The sequence below is a fragment of the Protopterus annectens genome, chromosome 3.part1 (assembly GCF_019279795.1).
Source record: "Protopterus annectens isolate FY-2018-M chromosome 3.part1, PAN1.0, whole genome shotgun sequence".
Classification (NCBI taxonomy): Eukaryota; Metazoa; Chordata; order Ceratodontiformes; family Protopteridae; genus Protopterus; species Protopterus annectens.
In genome coordinates, this window is record NC_056732.1 from 1,031,866,825 (window position 1) to 1,031,894,555 (window position 27,731).

The 27,731-nt window shown below is 40.2% G+C and overlaps 1 protein-coding gene across 1 annotated transcript in view; it reads right to left on the reverse strand.

The window, feature by feature from the left end:
* LOC122797745 (centrosomal protein of 192 kDa-like) overlaps window positions 1-22,956 on the reverse strand; it is a 1,194,871-nt gene extending 1,171,915 nt beyond the window's left edge. Inside the window, exons 1-2 of the mRNA XM_044066270.1 lie at window positions 22,924-22,956; window positions 769-907 (exon numbers count right to left, since the gene is read on the reverse strand). Coding sequence (XP_043922205.1) covers window positions 769-880 — 112 coding nt within the window. The 5' untranslated portion in view covers window positions 881-907; window positions 22,924-22,956. The remainder of the gene's footprint in view (window positions 1-768; window positions 908-22,923) is intronic.
* Window positions 22,957-27,731: the final 4,775 nt, after the last annotated feature.

A 27,731-nucleotide genomic window follows, 5' to 3' on the forward strand; every position in this document is an offset into this window, starting at 1 on the left:
GAGGCCTGTCTGCATCCCTGCGCCTCTTACACACCCCAGAAGCCGGAAAAGAATCTGAAGACATGTTATAATTAAACCTTTTTCCAAAATAGTAAAAGGCAATGTTATATCTACGCCTAATAGTACGCTGATTAAATCTAGCACAAAACACACAATTAGCAACGTCGTGTTCAGGACCCAGGCAGGGAATACAGTAAGAGTGAAAATCCCTATGAGGTATTTGCTTCCCACAAGAAATACAATTATTAACCTTTTCGGACATCTGACTGGAGCAAGAAAAAGACCTCCCCAATGGGGTACTTATCTGTAAAAAAACAAAAAACCTGGGATTAGATCCAAAAACAAACAGGAACAGGCCGACCGGCATCAGTGAACTGCAAAGGGCACCGCGCGGCACGAAAGACAGGGGAAATGGCGTCAGCTGAGGTCTTTATACCTTCCGTCAGGATAAATGCAACCTCAGCTGGCGCCCGATCCAGACTTTGGGATTCTGGCCGATCGGGGGGCTGCTGCTGGCAGGAAGAACCCTACAGTGATGACTGCAACAGTGAACCACGAAGGACATCTTGGATATAAACATCTCTAATAGTTGCACTGCAGTTGGCTCTTGCCTAGAAGTGAAAAAGCAGAACTATTGTGATGATCCAGGTAGTTAGTAGGTGCAGGGGGGATAAACACTTCAGCTGCACACGTTGTAAAAGCTAGGTAGTACTAAGCTTGAAAGCGTGTAGCCAAATGAACAGGAAAATAAAAACTCTCATACTGTACCTGTACTACTGTCTTCAAAACTAGTAGTAAACAGTTTCTCATTCTCTAATAAACTGGATAAGCTGCTGCATGCATCACTGAAAAGGTCTTCGGTATTCTTGCTTTTTAGCATGCCCAGAAATTGTACTCCCGGGTCCACCTAGCAAATACAATCAAAAGCAGTTGCAGTAAATATACATCCACAAACACTTCTGCAAAAAATATAATATGTTATGTACCTACCATAACGTTCCATGTTAGTTGTCTTCTTCTTGCCTTCTTTCTTGTTGGTTGGGCTCGGAGCCGATCCTCTGCGCCGACTCGGCCATCTTCAAAAGCTTGAGAGCTGCTTACTGGCTCGAGGCCCCCCTATATCCCATGATGCCTGGCACTAGATACCCAGATCTCGTTTGGTAAACCTAACTACAGACATAACAACAACAATTATAATAATAATTGTAATACAGTAAACATGTGGTAGGATGCATGAATCCTACTGGAGAGACTGCTAGTCAGAAGTAATAGCCAGAGAAGACTCAGCCAGTGATAAAAACATAAGGAACTCTTCTCGGTCTACTAGGATAGGGGGATGGAGTGTGGGACGAAAGAAAGAAGGCGAGAAGACAACATCGAACGTTATGGTAGGTACATAACTTCTTAATGTTACGTTGTCTATCTCACCTTCATTCTTGCTGGTTGGGACAGCGTCCACAGCACCTCAATCCTGGGTGGCTCATCGGAACAGACTCTTCAGAACAGTGGAACCAAAATTAGCTCTGTTCCTAGAGGCCACGTCCAGCTTATAATGTGAAATAAAGGTATGAGGATTGGCCCATGTAGCTGCTGCCCAAATAGTTTCCACTGGCAATCTTGCCTAAAAAGCCACCGAAGTAGCTAGAGCTCTAGTGGAGTGACCATTCGGTTTAGCAGAAAGAACATCCAACTGATGCAATTTGTATTCCGCCTTGCTGGAATAATTTGGAAAAAACACAGGCAGATCAATAGACTGATTCAAATTATTGTCAGAAGAAAGCTTTGGAAAGAAGGAAGGATTAGTCCTGAGAGACGCACTGTCATTGTGGAAAACTAGATAAGGAGGGCGAACACAAAGGGCCTGAAGCTCAGAAACTCTTCTGGCTGAAGTAATTGCAACCAGAAAAAGGGTTTTCCAAGAAAGAAACTTCAAGGAAAAAGAAGCTGCCGGTTCAAAAGGAGACAGTATCAGGGAAGCTAAGATCAAATTTAGATCCCACGGAGGTAGGGGATCTCTCACTGGGGGCCTGAGTAAAGTAGTCCCTTTGAGAAAAGCTTTACAAAGCTTATGGGACATAATACTAGTATCCGATAGACCTGTATGAAAGTTTGAAATTGCAGCTAACTGCACTCTAATCGTGGCAGAAGATCCAGCACAAATAAGTTCCGCTAAAAAATCCAGAATATGGTGCACAGGGGCTGAAAAGGGATCTATATTCCTAGCCTCTGCCCAGAAAGAGAAATGTTTCCACTTACTAGCATAAGTCTTTCTAGTGGTAGACTTGTGCGATAAGATGATTTCACGCACAGAGTGGGAGATGTTCGGAAGCCTGGCTAAGGTCGGAAGTGGAGCAACCAAGCAGTGAGCTGGAGAAATTGAAGGGATTGGTGCAGCCCGGCCGATTGATGGATCAGGAAGTCCGGAACTGGGTCCAGGGTTACTCCAGAAGGTAATGATGCAGGAACGGGAACCAAATTTGTTGAGGCCAGTAAGGGACAATGAGGATCATCTTGCATCCCAATGTGGTAGCTTTCTGTATCAATTTGGGAATCAGAGGGAACAGAGGGAATGCATAAAGAAGTCCCTGAGGCCAATCGTGAACTAGAGCGTCTCTGGGGGAGTGTCTGGGAAGAGGGAGGAGAGAGAAGAAATTGTTGCACTTGCTGTTGAAGGGGGTGGCAAAAAGTTCACAGCAAGGCTGACCCCATTTGCGGAAGATTTGGTCCACCACTGTCAGAGACCACTCGTGAGGCATGAGAATTGCTCTGCTCAGCCTGTCCGCTACAACGTTGGACTTCCCCGGGATGTGCGCTGCTATCAGAAACTGTTGGGAAGAGATCGCCCACTGCCAGAGTCTGAGTGCTTCTCGACATAGGGGGTAGGACCTGGTTCGGCCCTGCTTGTTGAAGTACCATACTACTGACATATTGTCAGTTTGAATTGCAATGGTCCCGGTAGGAAGAGAGTTGCGAAGAGCTTGCAATGCCAAAAGCACGGCACTCATCTCCAGGACATTGATATGCAGATGGTACTCGTGAAACTGCCAGGTGCCTTGGACTGTTCTGCCCTGAAAATGCTCCCCCACTCTATCAGGGAGGCATCCGTGGTCACAGTAGCCACTGGAGGAGGGAGAGCAAATGGTCTGCCCTGGGGTACTGATGGGGAAACCATCCACCAAGCAAGTTGGTTTTTGCATGTGTGTGTGATCATTACTTTGCGAGACATAGAAAGTTGTTGGTAAGACCAATGGATGAACAGCATCCACTGAAGAATCCTCATATGAAAATGAGCAAGGGGGACTAGTATGATAGCCACTGCCATGAGACCCAATGTCTTTAGGACGAATCAGGCCTGAATATTTTTGCATCCTAATAAGACTTGAATATGTCAGCAAATATCTAGCACTCTGTCTAATGGAAGTCTCGCTGACATGTCCTTTGTATTTAAGTTTGCACCTATAAAGGTAATAGATTGACAAGGCGACAATACAGACTTTTCAAAATTTATTGTGATGCCTAGTTTGGAGCAAGTTTGGATGGTGTAGTCTCTGGCTCGCAGCAAGTGATGCCTGGTGGTTGCAGTAAGAAGCCAGTCTAAATATGGAAACACCAGGAATCCTTGCCGTCTCCAGTGAGTGGTAACTACTGCCAAACATTTGGTGAACATCCTGGGGGATGTGGTGAGACCAAAGGGCAGAGCTCTGAACTGATGACTGGCTCCCAGCCGGAAGTGGAGGAAACTTCTGGAGCATCTGTCCATTTTGATAAGGTAGTACGCGTCCTGAAGATCTATGGAGCACATCCAATTGTCCTGAGCCAGAAAGGGTAATATGGACTGTAGCGTGACCATCCGGAACTTCGTTCTTTGAACATACCTGTTTAGTCTGCTGAGATCCAGAATGGGTCTCCAGTCCCCTGTCTTTTTTGGTACCAAAAATAACCTTGAGTAAATTCCAGATCCTTGCTGGTCTGCTGGGACTGACCGGATGGATCTTTTTCTTAGCAGTTTTGAAATTTCTTGAACCACTTGATCCCTTAGATTGGGTGGAACATCTGGAAGGGATTTCTTGGGAATGTAGGGAGTGTGAAGGAAGGGGATCTTGTAGCCTTCGGATATGATAGACAGTACCCATTTGTCTTGTGTTATGCTTTGCCAGGCTTTTGGGTGCAGCGATAATCTTCCCCCGACTGCCTCTGAAGGTAGACAGCCGGGCAGCACCTCAGGGATGCTGGAAGGGCTTGTCAGAGAAAGATTCTCTTTAGCGCTGGTTTTGCAGACCCCCTCTGCCCAGAGGGGGACGTCTATTGTTGTTCCCTCCTCTGCCCCTGGACGGGAACTCTCCACGTGAGTCCGGCACGGCTCCCTGGGGTTTCCGGAACCACATCTTCCCACTCTTCTGACCCTTGGGATACAGTCTTGAAGGAGTGGAAAAACGGACTCCCACAGCAGAGAGAGTCTTGCCTTCCTGCTCACACATCGTAAGGGTATCAAAGGGGGTGTTTGTGAGACGCCCTGAAGGGTTCCGCAAAGTTACATAACAACCTCCAGGCATGCCTCCTCAAGCCACACCTGTGCCTGCGGCCCTACTCGCACCATCGGCTGCGTAAGAGATGAGCCGCATGGAGGAGTTTATTACCGAATTAAGAGTCGCCAGCTGGGAGGTAACCTTAGCCTGGACCCCCGCAGCTGATGGATCTTGAAGGGCATCTCCTAGCTCTAAGGAGATCCCTTTGAAGGCGGGTAAAGTGGCACAAATAGTTCAGCGACATCATGGAGAAGGTCGCTGATGCAAACATCCGCTTCCCATATCTGTCCATCGTCCTAGATTCCTTAATAGGGGGATGGACAGACGAAGAAGTTTCAGCGAACTCCTTTTTTGTGGCCGCTGCTACCACCATGGCATCAATGGGAACACCCTTAGTCAGAAATTGCTTGTCTTGTGGTGCAGTAATAAATTTTGTGGGTCTTCGTAGGGGTTGGTTCCACTGTGTCTGGGACTGACCACACCTTCCAAGCCACCACAGACATCAATGGATCGAAAGGCGGAGACACCCATGAGGTGGGGGGTCAGGAACCAAACGCGTCCAGGAATACAGACTCATCCTCGGAAGGGTTAAGGGTAGTCCAGTTCCTCCTCTGCCTAAGTATCTCAAGGATGTCTGAGAAAGAGGGGGATCTCAGGGACCCTTCAGAATCCTCCAAGTCGGTATCTGAAGTGACAGACTCAGGGGATTCAACATGCTTCCTCTTGCATTTCCTCTTTCGAGGGGGCTCCTCTGAATGAACAGGGGAGGCCTCAGAAGAGGAAGATACACCCAATGGGGTGCCCTGGAGCACTTGTTCCCCCATGCCTGGGGTCTGGAGGAGGGGCAGAGACAGGAGCAGGCATCATGGGGGGAGGAGACGATGAGGCTGACAAATGCCAGCACACTCCTCATGACCTCGAAGGCGCCACTTCCAGATATCAGAGAAGGCTCCAGCTCCGAAGAGACTGGAATCCTTCCCGGCACCGATAGAGACGGCTCCGAAGCCGATATAGGAGCCGAACTCACCTGCGCTGAAGCTCCGAGAGGGAGAACGGGGTCGGACAACGGTCCGATGCCACTCGCCCCCCCGGAGCCGACAAGGGAGTCCCGGCACCCAGACCCCTCCAAGGACGGCACCATGGAAGAGATCGGAAAATACAACGGAACCAAAAGGGTAGGTATCGGTGCCGACGGTCCCACGATCCCAGCCCCAGCAAGCTACGGCTCCGAGCTCAAGGAATGAGTCGAAGGAGGAACTACTGCAGAGACGGATGGAGCCGAACAGTGATGAGGGGGGCTGGATAACATTTTAGCCAGGGCCTGCGATTTTAAAAGCCTGCTCACCACTCTCTGCAAATCATGGTCAGATAGCCTAGACGACAGAGAAGAGTGGGATTGGTGACTTCGCTCCGACTGTAACAAAGGCAACCCCGGAGCAGAGTGTATCGACTAAGGATGGTGAGCTAGAGCGTTTTCGACTTCCTGACGGTTCAGACAGCAGAGTCGGGGCTGACTGGGAGATAGGTACTTCTGTTTCAGCCGAAGCCAAAGTTGATGCAGACAGCTCCGAACTGAGAGCCGGCGGCTTCTATGGCTTGGAAGGTTTCATTGACTGAGCCTTATCCGGTGATCCTTCAGGTTTAAGCAAACCCCTAAGGATAAGCTTATTCCTACGCTCCTGCAGGACTCTAGGACTAAAGGCGTGGCACACCAAACAAGAGTCCTGCAGGTGTAGGGCGCCCAAGCAATAGACATAAGAAGTGTGACCATTTGTCAGTGACATTTTCTGACAGCATGACTCACACTTTCTGAATCCAGACACTTGTGTCTAGACATTCCTGTAAGGAAATATCAAAATACAAATAAAAAGTACAAAGTGAAGTAGGTAACTACAAAAGAACACATTGCACACAAGTTACCACACCTTAACAGCACACAAACTCTATACTAGAAGAAAGGGTAAAGAGACCTACTAACTACCACAATTTCTAGAGAAAAAATGTTTAATACCTTAAAAAAAGAAACCAGGATAACCCTCTAACTAAGACGGTTACCTTAAAAAGGAAACGGGGGAGGGGAAAATTCTAAGAAAAAAAGCAAGTTTTCAAGGGGGAAGACTAAACACCAACAAATACTACAGCTATGTATGAACACTAAGTATTCCAACAATTAACTATAATAATATACAAAAAGTTCTATATATATAACAATAAAGTGAAAATTACGACCTGAGCCATTAAACGCAACCTCGTGGCAGAAGCAGCAAATGAGATCTGGGTATCTAGTGCCATGCATCATGGGATATGGGGGGCCTCGAGCCAGTAAGCAGCTCTCGAGCTTTTGAAGATGGCAGAGTCGGAGCAGAGGATTGGCTCCGAGCCCAACCAGCAAGAATGAAGGCGAGATAGACAACTTAACATCAATTTTTCACAACAGATGTTCTGATAACATAACAAATTGCCTAATACACTACATAATGTTAGACGCAATATACACAACACAGGAAGCAATTCAGTGATCTGAACCTAATGAAAAGGCAGTAGAAAGTAAAAGCAGCAAGTAATACCAAACCATTATAAAGTACAAGACTCTGCATAATGCACATGTTAACATTGGCAAAGAGCAACTTAAAATCGTTTAACTTCCTCCATCACCTTAATTCCTGCACATCTATGCACCTTAAGTTAACATTTCACCTCAATGACCTTCCACTCTCTCCCTTATCCATTAGGCTCTAGTTATTCTAATTCCTTCCATTTCCCTTCCTCAGTTTTAACAGCCTTAGCCACCACCTTTTAAGTTGCTTATGTATGCTTTACATAGCTATTCAGTACCAGTCAGTCTTTCGGAATTACACTTCCCCTTAACTCTCTACATTGATGGTCAATTTTTATACATGTATCATACTTTGTGATTTGCGTCCTTACCCTGGTACGCTGAGGTTCTGCAGTTCGAGCAGCAAGAAATTTAAAACAAAACTAGAAAGCAATATTTAAACTACATTTCATTTGGTAAGCAGTAGAGAGAATTAACACATACAAATTAACTTTAATGACATAAAAATAAACACCTACACTTGCAGAAATCTATGTTACAACAGTATTGCTCCCCAGTTCATTAGTCCCGTACTCTCAAATATGTAATTCTCAACTTATTGACATGCCCCCAGAGTACATTCATTCAAAAATATGTAAATTCATGAGACAAAAAAGCACAGGAATTACTAGAAGAATCAGTAGCAGTTTCAACTTACACAAGAGTCTAAGTGTTAAGAGATGATCAGGAAGAAGCCCAGCAACAATGAAATTAGTGAGCAAGTGTGAGATCAGGCATCAATCACACTTCTGAAATATGGCTTTGTACATAAAATGAGCTGAGAAAAGACTGGATTTTTGTTGACTCTGTTAAACATGTGGGTGGAGTATGAAGCATACATCCCACATTATGTCTAATGATTGCCAAGGACACTAAATCAGAAAAAAGGAACTAAGTGAAATAATTTTGTTCTTAGTATTTGTATACATTTCATGATATAAACAATTGAACTTACTCTCAAGCTCTACATCTACCATGCACACTCATACCTTTACTTGCTATTTTCTTCCCTTGCTTCTCATGTCTACTACTAACTGCTAGTGTGAAGATCTGTTTGCCTCTACTCCACTTCTTAACCTCTGCTCTGACAGCAGATAAAGGGACGGGAGTGGTACTGATGGAACAAGACTGATATGTCAACACACTGCAGAGAGACCTTAATAACAGTACCTATTACAACTCAGTACAGTTGTCAGATGTTAATCGTGCATTCAAAGGAATAAACAAAGCACTAAAATTACTCATGAGAAAGCAAGCTATCTCCACGGATTAAGGGGAAATCAAATCAGTCCCTCAACCACAACTGGGGAAGTTCTTTGGAATCCCTAAATTGCACAAGGATATCTCTAATCCTCCTTTGACACATTGTTTCAAATCAAAAAACCAAGACTGAGAAAATTTCTGATTTGGACTGGTTACTCTACCCAGTTGTACAAGCTTCCCCTTTTAAACTCTGGGATTCTTGGGGTTTCCTTAACATGCTGCATGAGAACCCACCTTTTTCATCTAATATTTTACTTTTCACTTTGGACATTGAAGCCCTCTATACCAACATACCACATTTAGAAGGTATTGAATACCTCAAATCTTACTTGTCTCAAATGACTGGTTTCAGCACAAAGAAGATTGTTACCATTTGTACTCTTACCTCCTTGGTACTTGAAGGAAACTACATCCATTTCAAAAATATTATCTACCATCAGGTTAGGGGGGTGGCCATGGGGTCAAAAATGCCCTCCACTAAGCAAATCTGGTGTTAGCTGCCTGGGAAATTAATTCCCTCATACATCTACCTGATTTCAAGCTTGTGCGTCTATAAAAAAATGCACAGACTATGTGTTTTTCGGTTGGGAAGGTGGAGAACAATGTTTACATAACTTTTTGGAGACACACTCTTCTCAACTTCAAATTGTCCTCATGTAGTACTCAGATTAACTTTCTAGACACCACCATTTCTTTTGATCCTACTTCATTGTCATGGAACTCTACTATCCATAGAAAATCTACCTTCAGAAATAACTACTTGGATTATACTAGCATGCACCCTCCTTACATGAAACGTAACCTAGCTAGGGGTCAGTTCATTTGCATTTCCCGGTTGGTCAGTGATGACTTGAACTTTAGTAAGGAATGTTCTGCATTAAAACATTTTCTGCTACAGAGACATGATCCATTAAATCTACTCGATTCACTTATTTCTGAAGTTTCTGAAGCTAGACATGTCAAATTTCAGACCATCATTAGAAATGGCTTTCGCCCTAGAAGTTCCACTGCTTCTAGTACTGATAACCCCCCCCCCTCAAACACCTCCTCCCATACACTGAGGCAATGCTTAACTGAAACCAGCCTTACCTCTTATCAGCATGCAGGTCTTCACCAAAATACTTCAGCACTTACTTCTGTCTCTGCAAACACTGCTGTCTCTGCAAACACTGCTTCCCCTATAGATAACCCCCGAGTGCTTCTTCAGAACCCCCTTCAGTGCGTGATTGGTCCGTCTTTCCCTTTACCCATTTGCAGAGATTCTAAGCGCATTAAAGATATTACTTCTGCCAATTGGGACATACCAATAGCCAGAAGGTCTTTGACAAATTAGGTGATTCACCAGTGTTTTCACATAAAAAAAACAAAACCCTTGAGAGCTTCCTTCGAGAATAGAGACTCTCCTTTTTCAACAGAAATTGTTTCTTCTCAAGGTCTAATCCCTGGGATGTTCACATGTGGTTCCTGTGTAGCCTGTTCATACATTCATACAGGACACTCAAGTTCAAACATAAATGTTACACTATTCGGTTTAACTGTCATTTTGACTGTAAAAAAACATGTGTTATTTACGCTGCAGTTTACAAGTTCTGTCCAGCGTTTGAGAAGACCGTCTTCGAGAATTAAGGAAAATGGAGATATGAGAGATGCCTTAATGAAACAGTTTATTTTGCCCTAATTTTATAGATTTCAAATTTCTCATTTTAAAGGGAATGGACAATTTCTTTGGTGATGTCAACACTTTATTAGAGGTTAAATAATTAACTTGCCAGCTTAGACTTAACGGAGATGCCGCTCCAGGATTGAATGAGAACCTGAATATTAAGTGTGCTTTGAGATGGCATTGCTAGTTTCACATTGCCTACTTGTCACCACACTGTTTCTAAGGTCATGGTTTATTTTTTTGCCACACTATACTGATTGACAGTTCAATATCTTCTTTCTCTGTGCTTGTTTGCCATGTGACATTTAGCTCATTAGAACACAATTTTGTTTTAGAACTAGCTTACTGTACATATATTTGCCACACTAAATTGACAGTTTTATCTCTTTGTGTGCTTATTTGCTATGCGACATTCAGCTCATTGGAGCACAGTTCTGTTTTTGAACTAGCTGACTGTACATTGGTTTAGAATTTTTGCACACCACAACTTTCATGTTCATTATATGATGTTCCCACTAAAATATGTTATTTCTGACGAAGTTCCTGACACTTAATAAAGGGATGAAAGCGCTAATCACTGGCTTCATTTATTTTTTACAATAACTGAAGTTTTTGCTGCATATGTCCCTATACTCTTCTAGTTGTGGTCAGACGGTTTTTTTGTTTTAGATATATATAAACATATATATATATATATATATATATATAAATAAACATATCTATACATAAATATATATATAAACATATATATATATATACATATATATACATATATATATACATATTTATATACATATATACATATATATACATATATAAACATATATATATACATATATAAACACATATATATACATATATAAACATATATATATATATATACAAATATATATATACATATATATATATACAGATATATATATACATATATATACATATATATATACATATATACATATATATACATATATAAACATATATACATATATATATATATATATATATATATATATATATATATATATATATATATATATATATATATATATATATATATATATATAAACATATAAATATATAAACATATAAATATATAAACATATAAACATATAACACCTCTTCTGCTTTAACACCAAAACAATGTATCATGTTGTAATGGAGCATCTAATAGCTTTGCTTTAACATGATCGGGCAGATTCTGTTCTTTTAACCAAGCGTGCCTCCCAATGACAGAACCTGTAACTGCGGCCCTGCAGGAGGCCTCTAGAGAATCAAAACCATATTGCAAAGTATGCTTTCCCACTTGTTCAGCTGCATGCAATAAATCCTGCATTTCTTTGTTTTCTGCACATTCTGAATTTGTCAACATTTTCTGTTTAAGCTGTGACATAAGATATTGCTGATATTTAAGCATATGAAACTGGCAATTTGAAGCTCTTACAGCCAAGGTAGCAGAAGTATAAATCTTTTTCCCCCATCTGTCCAGGGCCCTTGAATCCCTATCAGAGGGGATAGGGTTTTTTTGCAGTGGAAGATTAGACTCCCTTGGGACCCTGAGAAGTAGTTTCTGGGTCAGCAGCAGGGTTTTTGTAAAGAAATTTATGAGAATCCGGAACCCTGTAGTATCTGTCTGGCTTAACAGGAGCTGGTGGTAAAGAGTCAGAAGACAGACCGGACTCTTAGAATACATGTCTAAAACAGGAGGAATAGCCATGGGCCTGTGCTGGGGTAATAAAAGGAAGTCCCTGAGCCTTTTCTTGGATTCTGAGTAATCCTGGCTCTCCCAATGGAAATGCTCCCTCATAGTATGCAGGGTCTCACCAAAAGAATAATCCTCAGGAGGAGAGGCTGAAGGGATAGATTCTTCAGCATCGGAATCCTCATAGGGAGGAAGGGAATATTCCTGTTCAGAAGAGGAATCAGAAGAAATGGAAACCTGATCTGAAGATTTATATTCTATATCTTGCCTAGGCCTCTTATCAGGAAGGGGATGGGAGCCCCTGATCAAAGCAATTAGGTCTTCGGCCATTTTAAACATCTGTTTTTTAGGCATGGAGGCCTGTCCAGGAGAATGCTGTACTTGCTTCATTGTCTTTAGAGCTGTTTTAGTCTTTGAAGTGAAGATGACTTTACATATAACTGTGTAGGCCTGAAAACACCCACAGAAGCCAATGCCTGCTCAGCGGCTCTGACCCATCTGAGGGAATAGTTTCCAATTGTCCGATACCTTGAGTTTCTAGAAGCCTAGTCGGCTCCACGTGGGAGTCGGAAGCGGCCTGTGGCTCTGAGGTAGCGGGAGTCAGGGGCTGCGAAAATGCCTCACGGAGAACCGGCGACAGGCCTAACGGAAGCCTCATCATCGGTTTTGGACCTCAGATGCCCGTCCTTTTCTTCTTTGCACTTTTTATAAACTCTGGTAGTCAGCGGATCCGACGGCATTATATAATTGAATCTTCTGCCAAAGTAATGAAATGCAAAATCGTACAGATGCTTAATAGTGCGTTGGTTAAATCTAGCACAAAACCGACAACTAGCAACGTCGTGGTCAGAGCCTAGGCAAGGAATACAGTTAGAATGAAAATTCTTACGAGGTATTTGCTTCCCACAAGAAATACAATTATTAACTTTTTCTGACATCGGTCTGGAGCAAGAAAAAAGTTTCCCCAACTGGGTACTTAGCTTTAATGAAGACTTCGGATCCGAAATTCGAATTTGAAAATCTCAGGAGTCGGCTGACCAGCACTTGCGAACTGCTTTTGCTTCGGGCACTGCACGGCAAGAAAGACTGAAGAAAATGGCGTCTGCTGCATCTTTTATACCCCTGGCGCACTGACGTCAGGGAGGAGGCGACAGCAACAGATGCCGGACCTAGACTTTGGAACTCGGGCCGACTGCGGGTAGCCTGCCAGCAGGATAACCCAATTGAAATGACTGCAACAGTGAAACACGAACATCCCTGGAAACACGAGCTGACAGACAGACTGAGCACACAAAACACATAAGTGCAATGGACTGCATGGCTTAAAACAACTGAACATGGCAACAGACCCCTTTCTTGTATACAAACATCCAGAGTCAAAATGTCGACTGGCATGAGATGATGCCAAGACTCTGTAAATTGGGCCAGTCATGGGCTTCTGCTCAGCAGCATATCTCAAAGATTAGCACTGCAACACTGACTATAAAGAACATCAACTGTTGCTTTGGCCAAAAGGGAACTACAATGATCTTTACAGTCTTTCTGAAGCTTAAGAATGACCCCAAATATTAGTGGAAAGGGTGGAAAAGTACACAGGAGCATTCCTGTCCAAGGAAAAGGAAAAATATCTTCCAAACCTTTGAACTCAAGATAGCTAGGAGACACCAAAATAAAATTCTCTGAGAATTGTCAGAGATTTGGGATGCATGGCTAGGCTTAAAAATATCTTTATGGCCATTAGCCTAGTAAACACTTATGAACCTAATGAGAGTCCAACAAGACTGATCTATTGTAACCCCAGTCTGTGTAGATCATCCTTCACCCAAGTGAGATTACTAACACTTACAAAAAACTGGATCTCTCACAATTGGCCGCCCAATCACTGGCCCTTTGTACTACTGATCTCTTGTATCCCCTATTAATAAATCTACCCTCAAGGTCATGCCTAGCATTTTGAATTCCATGTCTGCAAAACATATTCTCCTAATTCCCATGAACTGTGATTTAGGAATTTTGTTGATGGTGTGTGTGGGGTGTAAACTAGTTGCATATAATACATTATTATATTGCAGGTATTTCCTATATACTGACATTTTAAGCATTCCATTCCCCTGTCTTAAAATATTAACATCTAGGAAACTGATCTCATTACTGTGATAATTAACAGTAAATTCAACCCCCCACCAATTACCATTAAGGTATTCCAGAAATTCTAACAAGTAGTCCACAACAAACCAACCAACAATCATCTAAAAAAAAAATCTCCATATACCCATCTCTGAGAGGTAAATGTTATGCATGACATCATATATAATCTGATCTTCCACATACCCCATAAAGAGGTCAGCATAAATTGGGGCAAACGAGGCCCCCATAGCTGTTCCTTGCTGTTGCCAATAACATCCCCCCCTGAAATAGAAAACGTTAGTCAATACATGTTCTGCCAGACATGTAAGAAGAGTGTTAAATCCTGGTGCATACAAATTGGTTTTATTTAACCAATATTCTAAGGCAAGTAATCCCGCCCAATGGGGGATACTGGTATATAGGGAATTGACATCAAGCGTACACGAGCCAGTTTTGGTTCAAATTGAGAGTCCGAAATGATTTGTAAACACTCTGTAGTATCTTAATCCTTGCTCCGACACCTGATAATGGTTTTAGATAATGTGCCAAAAAAACAGAAATAGGTTCAGTTAAAGACCCCTGTCCTGAAACAATTGGTCTTCCTGGGGGTCTACTCAAATTTTTGTGAATTGTGAGCAAGAGATAAAGGTACTGTCGGGTAGGATCCTGAACCATGAATTGTTCTTCTGTCTTCACATCAATAATTCCTTCTTCCACTGCTTGATTCAAAAATGAATCAATCTCAGCCTTAAATTTAGGTGTAGGGTCTGTGGACATTCTAATATAATTCTGGGGGTTGGACAATTCTTCATTTCCCTCATTCCAGTAATAACTGGCATCCATTATGACCACAGCCCCACCTTTATCTATTGGAAGAATAATTATATCAGAATTAAAATATAGGTTTTTCAAAGCCCGTTGTTCCCCTTTCAAAAGATTATGTTTAAAGCCCATAGCAGAACTGAAATTAAAGTGTAAATCCCTTAAAACGGCTTCCTGAAAAATACCCACATACTTCATTGGTGGCATAAATGTAGATTTGTGAAAACGAAATTCAGACAATCTTATTATTAGATGTACGAAAAAAACAATTTTAAGTTCAAAACTCTAAAAAAGGCAAAAAGATCTGAAACAAGAATATGTTCATCTACCAAAAAACTAGGAACAAACCCTAGACCTTTATTAAGTAGACTTTTTTCATCCTTTGATAAAACATAAGAAGAAATGTTATGTACATTATAAAATTGGGTCCCTACTTCACCATTGACTGTAATAGATTTTCCAAGGCTGCCACCTTTGTGCTTATGTTCACCCCTACGGGTTTGTCTCCTAAAGGGCCCTTCTGAATTCATACCTTTTTAGAGTCAGGAGAGTCACTAATATAAATTCCCTCCCTATCAGTCATAGATGATTCTTCCCCTGAGGTACTGAGACCATGTTGATTTTATTAGTATAGATCTTGGTCTTTTCTTTCTGATATTGGATCTACCTTTGTTATTATCAATGAATCTACCTCCCCTCTGGGACTCAAAGGGCTTGCCTCTCGCATAATCTTCCACATCTCTATGAAATTTCTATAACTTTTTTTCTTTCAACCTATTCTCAAAATTGAGACTATCTTTGGATAATTTTTCCAGGCTTTGAACAAAAGACTGCATACCCTCATTTTTTCATATTCTCACATGTCTCCGTCACATCCTTGATATTTTGTTCAACAGTCCTTTGATAAAAGGACATTAATATATCTACAAAAGCCATAGTGGCTTTTTGTTGTGCCTTATGCCAATCCTCCATCAGTAGGTCATCTGGCTTACCAACCAAGGGCGGAATTTTAACCCTTAAACCACGTGGAGTAATATCTTTACTCTTATATGCCTTGAATAATTTCAAGTGCCATATATTAGTTCTTAAGATTTTCATCTCTATTTAGTTTATAAAACAGCAAGTTGCAGCCGTCATGAGAATCTCCTACTTTCTCATTAGGGACTCCATCCATATTGGTCCCAATACCAAAAACTTTTATATCATCTTGATCTGCACAAAGACCCTGCAGAATCTTTTGGAGATCCAGGACAATAAGTCCTAAACTTGCCCTATATGGACAGATGACCCTGATCAATATCATCAGAGGGTAAATAATACTTTGATACAAAGCCTGGAAAAGTATGCCAGATTTACTATTCAAAAACTTAGAGATATCTCTATGAGAAAGGCAACTTCCAACACGTACCCAGTAAGTTATAATTAGATCCAAAAGCAGAAGAACATGACCTCACCACTACCAAAAAGCATATAACCGCCTGACTATTGATGTCCTTCAACCAAAGATTGCATAAAGTGAATTATCATTGTGCACATTAAAAACTAGAAGGGACACAAATTCCCAAAAGCAGGGGTAAAATCATGCGAATCATGAGCAGCTAAAAATTATAGCTAATTATAGATATATTGTGCCACCAGTTATTATAAATACAGTTAGAACAATCTACACCTTGTGCTTATACAATTTCCAAAAACAGTCAAAATTTGAACTATTCGTATCCAACTATTTATGCCTATATACATATATGTATGATCTAAGTACAGGCAACCAACAAAATCTAGCCTTAATCACCGTTTCACCATTACTTATACTGTTATTTATATATATTTTCTGCTTGGCAATAAATGCAATTATAGAACCCCCCTTTATGACGTTCATCAAAAGAAAATATTGTCCAAAACCATGAACAAAACATGCAGGAGTTCGTCCCTAATAACAATGTGCATATATTCTAATAGGACTCTTATAAATTACCCTGCTGTCAAAAGACAAACCTTAATAGCCGTAAAATTATATATAATTAACAACATCAAATGGTCCCCTCAGTTCAATCTTCAAAGTGATATTGTAAATACATTCCAAAAATGAATTTAATACAGAGTATTAAAGCAACAGCCAAAATTCTTCACCAGAAAATGGCGCTTGTACTTCCTAACGCAAAAAAAGTCATGAATATCGATTGGCCAAAACCCGTTCTTTAAATACCTTACTGTGTTCAAATAATGTCTACATCTTTAAACAAGAAAAACTGTTTGATACTTTAAAAGATGATATATAAACACCCCAACAAGGTGCCTCGTGTGATCATCTGGAACCGACTGTGACACACCAAGTCAAAAATTAAAACACACTATTCGTTCTTGAAAAATTGTCACTCAACAACCTCTATAGGGTTGAATATGATTTCCGGACTATTAACCAGAATATTTCCACCGGCCAGAAATTTATAATGGTATATCTAACTTCCAGCACCGGAAGATAAACCGTGTGTTTAAGAACAAGCAATTGTAGCCATCATAGTGTTAAGACAGTCCTCCAAACCAATCACAGCACTTTCAAAATCGGCAGCCCCAATAGCAAATCTGGCCCACCTTATATTTTTCTACAACCCAACCATTGTCCAAAAAAGAAAAAACGAAAAAAGTTCCTGCTCGTTGATACTCACAAAGTAGAAAATATCGAAGCACTTGTTTAGGCAGGCAAAAGTTGATGATTTATTTGCTTTAAACACAAGGAAATAATACTTGTTTGTGAACACCGATGTTACACCAAGTTCACATATACCAAAATACAAATCCCTCAGTTCTGGCAGACTCCTGCTTTAAACACCGAGAAGAAGTCCTTATTCATTAATACTCCCAGAACCAAAGTCACTTGTTTAAACAAGAGAAATGATAACCTGTTTACTTTAAACACCCGGGAATAAACCTTATGCTTGTAAACGCCGATGTTGCACCAAGCTCACATATATAACAAAACACCATTCCCTTCGTTCTGGCATACGTCTACTTTAAACACCTAAAAATAAACCTGTGTGTCCCAAACGAACATCAATTGGAAACTTTACGATGAAGAAAAAAGTCCACCAAGGGAAAAATAAAAATAAAAACACAATCCGAATTGGCCGCCAAAATTAACAATTTTCACCACCTTATATTCTTCACAACCAAACAAACGCCAAAAAAAGAGATTCTTGTTCGTAAACGTTGATACTGCACCAAGCTCCCATATATGGCAACACAATCCACTCGTTTCTTGGCAAAACATCTGAATACATCTGAAGACCCAAATTCAAAACGATACCTTATATGCTTTTCAGTAAACGCTCAAAATACCTCAGGGGAAGAACTATCTTGGTCCTAACATGGACGACCAAAGACCCAGCCTCAAATGTCAACAGCCAGCTAAGAAACGAAGACACACCTCCAAAAGAGCTAGCAAGTACGACTGGTGCACGGCATGCCCAAACTGACGAACTGATAAACAAAAAAGAAAAAGCCAGCACTCAGAGGCAAACAATGTTTATTCCTTTCTCTTCTTTTCAGAGCAGTTTCGGTATCAAACCTTCTTCAGTGATAAAACATTCATAAGATTCAGAAGCAGTTATCATTGGTGGGGGATTGAATTTACTGTTAATTATCACAGTAATGAGATCACTTTCCTAGATGTTAATACTTTGAGACAGGGGGATGGTATGCTTAAAACGTCAGTATATAGGAAATACCCACAATATAATCATTTATTATATGCAACTAGTTTACACCCCACACACACCATCAACATACCTAAATCAAAGTTCATGAGAATTAGAAGAATATGTTCTGCAGACATGGAATTTCAAAATGCTAGGCATGACCTTGAGGGTAGATTTATTAATAGGGGATACAAGAGATCAGTAGTACAAAGGGCCAGTGATTGGGCGGCCAATTGTGAGAGATCCAGCTTATTGAAATATAAAGCTAAAACTCAAAAGGATGGATCAGGGACCATGAGGTTAGTTATAACATTTGGTAGTAATATACATTTATTACAGGATGTAGTCAAACATTGGAATATTATTCGGGCTAATACAGATCTGGTTCAATGTCTGCCTAATAGATGTCAGTTTTCTTTTAGAAGGGGAAGAATACTTGCATCTTATTTTGCTCACTATAAGAAAACTTTTTTTTAGATTATGTGAACCAACATCAGCTTTCCCTACTGGGAGATGGGCTTGTTGGTTCACATCCTTGTGGACATTGCAGTTTGTGTAAACATATGTTTAAAACATCATCTATTAGTAGTAAAACACTAGCCAAATTTTTGGCATTTCATTTTTTGGAAATTGCAGCTCTGATTGGGTAGTCTATTTGGCTACTTGCCAATGTTCCGTCTTATGTAGGGCAGACCTCCAGGCAATTAAGGAGTCGTATTTCAGAACATCGGAGTGATTTAAGTCATAAAAAAATGACCAATGCATTGTATAGACATTGTCAGTTACACAAAACTGCCTCTTTTAGATTTATTATTGACCAGGTAAAGGGGAAATAGAGCAACAAAACCAGGTTGGCACACTATACTAACCCAAAAGGAAAGAAAATGGACTATTAAGTTGGGCGCCCTATTTCATCCAAGACTAAATAAGTTATGAGGTTCTTTTTACTAAAGACTTTTATTGGCAACTTTATAATCAACCATAGGATATAAATGGAAGTTTGGCTAAAACATTTGAAATTACAATTACGTTTATTTTGTTTAATGATTTATATGTATTTGAAGGCTTAAATAGATAAATGGGGGAAGTGATGTCATAATTGGGGATATATAATATGTATAAAAAACTGTTCCTGAATTATGAATGTTTTATCACTGAAGGTTTGATACCGAAACCGGTCTGAAAAGAAGGGAAAGGAATAAACATTGTTTGCCTCCGAGTGCTGGCTTTTGCTTGTTTTTCTCTGGCACCAGAAACAAACATTCTTAAATAAGACTAAAACCCTTCTAACCAAGAAGGAAAGACCGCTTTCATCAACCCCTGACACAGCAAGTGCTGAATGATGAGGGGAAAAAAAAAGGAGTTTGGTCTAGCAGATGAGTGGGAATCCTACGAAAAGGGAGATAATTCCTACTTCCATCTTTAACCCTGAATTACTTTCAGAACCCATCTGACTTGAACGGTCTGTTGCCAAACAGAGAAACGGGGCTCATACTTTCTAAAACAATTAAGGGTTTGTCAGGGTGTAAGAGGGAGGGTAATCTCGTAGATAGAGTTGGGCTCTTATCATAGGAGGGTTGCTCCTTTCTTTTGTAACCTCTCTGCCATTACTTTTTAACAAAAGCTTACCAGCAGCTTGCTGTGTTTACTTTGCTTTTGAAAAAGGTTATAGGGGGTGGTAAACTTGAGGTCTAAAAAATTTGCATTAGCTTACCTGTCTCCTCACACTAAGACCTCTCCAGCAGATGATCCAAAATTAAAGAATTAAAAATTTTCAGCTTTTGACATACTCAGGAAGTTTTGAGTATGTAACGAAACAAACCTCGTCATGGTAGTTCCAGTGACTGAAGCCCCGAAGTGACATCAGCACAAAAGTACACTTCAAGAAGTGGGTAACTACATCAGTCAACAAAGCAATACGGTTATACAAAGAATTTTCCTCATTAAGAGAAAACAAATATCACAATATTTGGGTTCTCAGAGGCAAACAAACTGAGCACACCAGCTTGACAGTTGAAATTTCTAAAACAAGTGCTACAGAAAAAAAAATACTTTCTATGACAAACATCCTCCAATGCTGAAAGTACTGGAGGAACTGTACGCTTAGGAAAATCCAGTTGCAACAGAATCAAAATACTTCAAGGGCATAGGAATGTCACCATGCTCCCACTGAAACAACTGATTGATTCTGAAAAGCTGAAGAAAAAAAATAATCCTTCAAAAGGGACTATCAAAGGCCACACTTTATAGACCATCAGAAGACTGATGAGAAAACAAAATTTGTCCAATCATTTTGTGGTTCAAAATCAAACAAGAGAAAACTGGATTCTCTTTCTGAGCAGAAACAGTTGAACTGAAGGGTCAATAGCCCAAACTAAACCCTGAGCTAAGCCAAATAAATTATCCTTGTCCAAAATAACTGAAACAGGAGAAAAAACAGTTCTGAGGTTTTTTCTTTTTCACAAGAGTTTCTACAGGAGCAGGCCTACTTTTGCCAGGTAAAACCACCCTTAGAGACAGATCATCCATTCTGACTAGGAAGAGAAGAAACCCCTGCTTCTCCCAGGACAGACAAGTAGTTCTCCCTTGCCCACCAAGGACACTGCAACAACTGCAGAACATGTGTCTAACCCCCACAGTCTACAGTGGCTGTAGACACCACAGGAAGCCAAGGAAAAATTAATGGTTTGAGAAACCATAATGCCAACCGAGCTACCGATCTGCGGCTGAGGCACTAACAGCCTGTTATGGTGGCAAAGGCAGTTTTCTTTTTATAGCTGGTAGAAACAAAATAACCAGTAGGTTAATCCATGGTAAAACTGAAAAAGGTAACAGGCAGGGTTCTATATTAGAACCACAAAAACTCAGTTCAGAGAACGGCATTTTACATCAAAAATGACGTTCAACGAACTGTTATAGTGAGCGCGGCACAGTGAAGATTAGAAAATGTGCCCTTCTTATGCTATTAAGAGCAAAAATACAACTTAATGTACTTTATAAACAATCCATCAAGTGTCCTGATAAGAAATTTGTGTTTGTTATCCTGTAAAAGGTAGAAGATAGAAGGGGTGACTGGGAGACCTTAGTGGAGAAATGGGAACTTCTCTTAAATGCCACTACCCCCCCCCCCCCCCCAGGGATTAATGAGTGCGTAATGATCAAACACATTTTAAAGTAGAAAGCAGGTACTGTGATTTTTTTTTTTATTATGAAATAATATGCACTTTTTAGTATCTAAACTACTCTATGCAATTTTATTATTGGCATTTCTATCTATGGATGCATAGATACAATGCATAGATAGTCATATATGTTTTTAGTTTTTATTATTCAACATGCAGTAGGATTTCATTTGTTATGAAGGCACTGTTTTGTATTTTGGCACCACCTTTCTTAGAAAGTGAGATGTTGCACAAGATGCTATACAACATGCCTTGCTCTTGGGCGTCACCCCTTCGAGGAAGTGAGATTTAGCTTTTTTATGGTATTTAAAGGATGTGAGGTAGTGTATTTGTCTGATGGCGTTTCTGTAGTACTGGAAACAAAAGTGCTTACATTTGGTTTATTAAAACACCGTTGTGGTTTGGAGCAGCGTTTCTTCTTTTTATAGCTCAGTTCAAGCTAAATAATGGTTTGGGGGGTGTGGAAGGTGCCATTGAAGATTTGGAGGTAGGCCAGCTGTTCTATCCTTAGCAGGATCTACACAATATAGCTAAGGCTATTGCAGCTTTGATCATGACGAATAGCTCCAATATCTTGTGCCATCTATATTTGGTCTCCACACAAAGTGCAATGGGCTACCATGAAATCTACAGAAAATTGAGCATTAACATTCTGTGCTTTATTAATACACTGATGTCATACTTGATACTGGAGAAAAAGTAGCAGGCGATTCTTTGTCTATTAGCATGAAAGACAGCATTGCGAGTTGGGCACTTCTCTCTTTTGTAGATTTGAGAAGAGACTTGGAATACAACAAATTATTTTCATCACGCAAGAACGTTTTTCCTCAGAATGAAGAGAAGTAGGGCAGGTTTTGCTTCACTGACAGAAAGCAGTTCCCAAGGAAATTCCACTTGTATAAAACATGGATTTCCTAACCTTTGCCAATCCCTATACATTACACTAGGGTCATTCAGTGTAAGCTTACCTTCAATGACCGAGGGTATGCAGTCAGGCAGAATGTAAATCAGATTCCATGGGTTACAACCTGATGCAATGATTAGTGCCTGCAGTTTGTGATCTATCATGACTAGTGCTACTGTAAAAATTGAAATCAGGACCAACTCTGAAAAGTCACAATCAGAGCAGCACCTTCCCTACTCCAGGTGAGCATGTCTGCCTGAAAAAGGAAGCAATAACCCAAAAATATGCACTTTGCTGATCCACTAGGATGCAAAAGCCATCTTAAAGAATAAACTCCACTGAAGGAAAACGTAATCCAAAAATCGATTAAAACAGGTTACCACTTTTGTAGTTGAAAAAGTAAGTACACAACAGAGAAAAAGGTTTAAACAAAATCAAAAACTCACCCTGCTTTCCTTAGATTCTGCTTTTGAAAACAGTTGACCTGGGGAGAGACAATAAAATAAATACATTAGGTCTTGTCATTTTATAACAGATTAATAAAGAAAATACAGCTACTTCTAAACAATTTTAGACAGGGCTATTCAGACATTTTCATTTGAGCCAGTATCTGCAAACATTTCTGGAGCTGACTGAGGTGCTCTCTGTAGCAAGAGATTATTAAATTCAGTAATGGGTCCACAGTTGAGACAAACACTGGGTTACAGTTCTGACAGTGATCCTTGGCTCCAATTACCTACCTAACTTGCTAGCTTGATCACTGCATGACCTGCAAATGCTCCCTAAATAAGGAAGCACTGGCCAGATCTAAGAAGCCCCCCCCTCTTTTTTTGGGGGGGGGGGTCTGTTTCAAACACGTTTTACAGACTAAACTCCAAGCATTCCAAAACATGTCTCATAACAGGCTACCACCAAGCCAAGCAAGTTACAGAAGATCTCTCAAAAGGGAAACTGCATCACGCAAGCATAGTAGAAAATACCAGTGATTATAGAAATTTCTCATAGAACACATGACAAACCCATTAATGCTACAAAGGTAATTTAACAGCCATTTCTTTTGAATATGTACACCGTATCTACATAACATGCTAGTACTTGTTCTTACAGTAACATAAAAAACACAAAAACATTCCACCTACCTCAATTTTCAGGAGAAACAAAGTGACAAAATAACGAGCTTACCTCTGGATTCCAGTCTTCTATTGCTGTAACTTTACTCAAACACTAACTTATTTAACATTTGTTTACCAGGGTAGTGTACTGATCTCAATGGACCATGTGTAGGCACAGCCCAGGTGAACAAGATCACAAGAAATGAACAAAACATTTACAGATATACTTAAAAAAATACATATTTACAATGCAAGAGCACACAACATTCAGCTCAAGAAGCAGTTAATGTCATAACACGAATGGAAAAATGGAATTCTGCTTAGAGCTTTAGGGATAAGATGTAGCCATTAGCCATAGTGACAGATTGCTTATGCTACAGGTATTGCAACATTTCATTATATAGAGAGGTATGAAGACATTAGAAGAGGCAAGTGAGAATAGTTGCAAGAAAGGGCACCATGGGGAGAAGATAGAAAAGGTACAAGAGGTTCATCTATTCTTGTCCTTAGAGCTGAAAAACATAGCTATGAATTCAAAAAGGTCAGGTCGGCAACCCCATGGATAATTGTAGCAGCAGTACCACCTCTTGCCAAGATACAATCCAACTTTTAATGTTTGTGTAAACATGCACTGTAAAATAAGAGACTAGTGATTTCATTAAGGGCTATTGCAAACACTCCAAAAGATGCCAAGCAGAGGCTTTACTACACCTTGTAGAATGTGCTACACATGATTCTGAATAAATCTATACAACCAGCACAAAACTGCATATGAACAACCCTATTTAAAGGTTCATAGGCAAGTACTAGGTTAGCTGCCCTTTTGGGCCATTTTAAGCCTAGCCAATTTCCCCTTCAAAGGGGAGAATCAAACCTTGCTGCTGTGAAGTAAAACATATTAACCATTAAACCAACCCCCAACTCCTAAATGAAGAATTTACAGGTAGTTACAAAGCCTGCAGTCCAGTGGAGCACTGAGGAGCCTAGCCAAAATTCCCAGTTGCTCCAAAGCACTTTCTAGTTAAAGAACTTAAAGCCACTCAGTACATAAACGAAGGCTGAAAGAAACTATATCTCAGGCTTAACCTTCTGCATCAACAGAGTTACTTTCAATTGACTTTCCACAGAAGGCTCAACCCACACCAAGCAATGGAAGTTAACCAAATCTCAGCTTCAATGCTGAAACTACAAACTGCCTTCTAAAATCCATAAAGAGCAACATGTACACAACTGGATTCTGAGGATGAAGGTAGAAGGGTCCTCCTCTTAGAGAGTACGGTTTCAAACAAGTATGCAACTCTGAAATTCTGCAAGCTGATGGAAGGGCAACTATTTTCTTGAACATTAGTAAAAAAATGTCACAAAACATTCCACCTTTCTTTCCAAAAGAAATGTCACATTCCACCAAAACGACAGTCTAAGAGCTGGAGAAAGCACTCACGGTATAAAAGATGGTGCACTGTTAACACTTGCCTATCTCAAGAACATGAAAATGCTAACCTAAAGACAGGATAGGTAAGTCAAGAGCATGAGCTTTTACTGCAAAACATTTAATCAGTTAAGCAAAACCAAATAAAATAGAAAAATAACAAAGAGAGGCAAACTGACATGACCACACACTAGTTTGTTAGCGCTTTCGTATAGCAAATGCTTAGACTTCTTCAGACAGTTTTTTTACCCGCATCTCCCTGTTTATAAAGCATCACAATTACATTAATGAGCCCATTAAGGACTCATTATTCAATTAAAACAAGTCTGCTGTTATATATCCTATTAGTACTTAAAAGATAAAACTGGGAAGTAAAAACATGTAAACCTACTGAACATAAAATAAACTGCTCTTGGAAAGAGCATTATGTATTTACCACTCCACAATTGTGTATTACCATCTCCACAACAGAAAGAAAACATAAAAATTTCAAATTACATTTAAGATCACACATCCTAATATAAACTAAATCACAAAACCAAATAAAAGCTAGACAATTTAATCATAAGATCTAGTACCTCTAAGCCACTCGAGCAGAAAATCTCACAAAGGCTTGACAGCACACAGAGCATGCAAACACCAGACAGGATGTGACCATTACCACATTTTGGTATTGGAAGTCAACCTCTACAAACTGACTAGATTCAATACACAGCCAACTTCACCTTTAAACACAGAAAACTGTATACTATGGCCAAAAAAGGATAAACATGCAGATGCTCAAAAGCTGCAAATTTCCTTTGAATACAAATTTGATAAAGTGCATGCTCCCTAATCTGGTGTCAAACTGAGAAATGCTATTCAAACAAACCGGCATAGTTTTAAAAAAAAATATGCTACACAAGAATAACAAGACTGGAAAATAAACAGCCCACTAGACCACATGGGCTAACTGTTCAAACACTGCTAACCAATTTTGTACTCAAGACAGAGCCCAATTCCATGTACATGGCTCCTGAAAAGCCACACCTGCCAGTCACACAAAGCTACATAAACTGCTTTACAGAACTTGAACAGTCTATGGACATTAATTTGAAAGAGCATCATTCCTCCATGGTGGCAAGCCTAACCACCAACCACTGGAAGAGAAGTCAACTGCTCCTACATTCCATTACAGTATGGTCACAAAAGTCAACTTCTCATCTAGTTATTTTAAGTGCCTCCAGCAAGCTTTCAGCAGCTGCCTCACCCACCAAATCCTCAGGTTTTCTAATGCTTTAAAATCAGGCCACCCTTCCTGATGCAAGGTATTATGCCCTCATCTTAGCCAGGTATGTGGACTGGTAGACTAACCTTTTTCCAGCACAACCTGGACTTCAAAGGATCAGGAACATGCATCAAATATGTCCGAGAACACTAAATAAAGGCGAAAAGCAACTCGTACATCTGATAAATCAAGTTTACATATACTAAACAGTAAACAAAATTTGCATACACTAAACCACTCAGTGTGCTTTAACATACTAAATAGCATGCATTCCTACACAACACAGTACAAGTCTGCATATATCAATTAATAAAAACTGAATATGGTGGAGCTTGCATTACTGTTGCCAATAAACTACCATTACAGGAGGACAAACTGGCTATTTTATTAAGTGAAAGTTCTTAGTTTATCTTTAAAATCAGTTTATATGGGACTCTACTTAAATTGGAAGATAAGTCCACATGGCCAACTCCAACCAACTGGCTGCAGTTATACCTCTAGTTAGTTTAAACCTGGGTCTGTCCAAGGTGATTTGATCTTGGCTGTCTCAAATATATGAGAGACCTGTCCGGAACAGAATATAGCATTCTTTATTCTTGAGGTAGGTGGGCTGGTCCATGGACTCTTCAGCCATGCCCTGAGCTCTGAACAGCAGCACACAATATAAAATAAGCATAAAAAATGTATAATTAGGAAAAAGGAAGTCATAGCATACAAAATTTAAGTACTACTACTACACTGCAAACAAGAGTTAAAGTATAACTACATTGGCAAAAACAAGTTGAATTGCATACACAAAAAAAATAGGGAAATATAAATCAAAGCAACTCAAGTATTCAAGTACATGTATTCTTCAGGCATGTCCACAATATTAAGGCAATAAATGTGCTGAGCTAATTGTAAATGCAGACACTTATTCTAATCAGGAATATACAGCAAACCTACTGGCAGACAAATTCAGCTCCAATTTTACCCACCCCCCCTTCCCAACTCAAGAATTATCACTAGAGAGCAAGGCCCCAGTGCACTCTCCCAGGCCAAGAACATTCCATCAACTAGCTCCAATAATATCCCAAGATGCCTCCTTAACAGACCTACCTAGACCATAGCTATTCAGACAGGCTTTGTACAAACTGAATGAATGACCGCAAATGTTATTCCTCTGTACAAGAGTGGGTCATCTACAAACAACTTAAAACTACAAACCCACAAGTCTGAGCAGTCTCCTATGCAAACTTGCAAAGTCATGGAAAGAATTACAGAAGTGATAAACCATGACACAGGAAACCTTCAGACACTGGATCCAACCCAGTTTGGCTCTGTCAAGGGAAGGTCATGCACCCTCAACCTGGCGGACTTCAAGGTCACCAAAGAAACAAGACAAAATGGTGTATACTGCCTACCTTGACCTGGGCAAAACATGGCAATATCCCACTCTGGCATTGC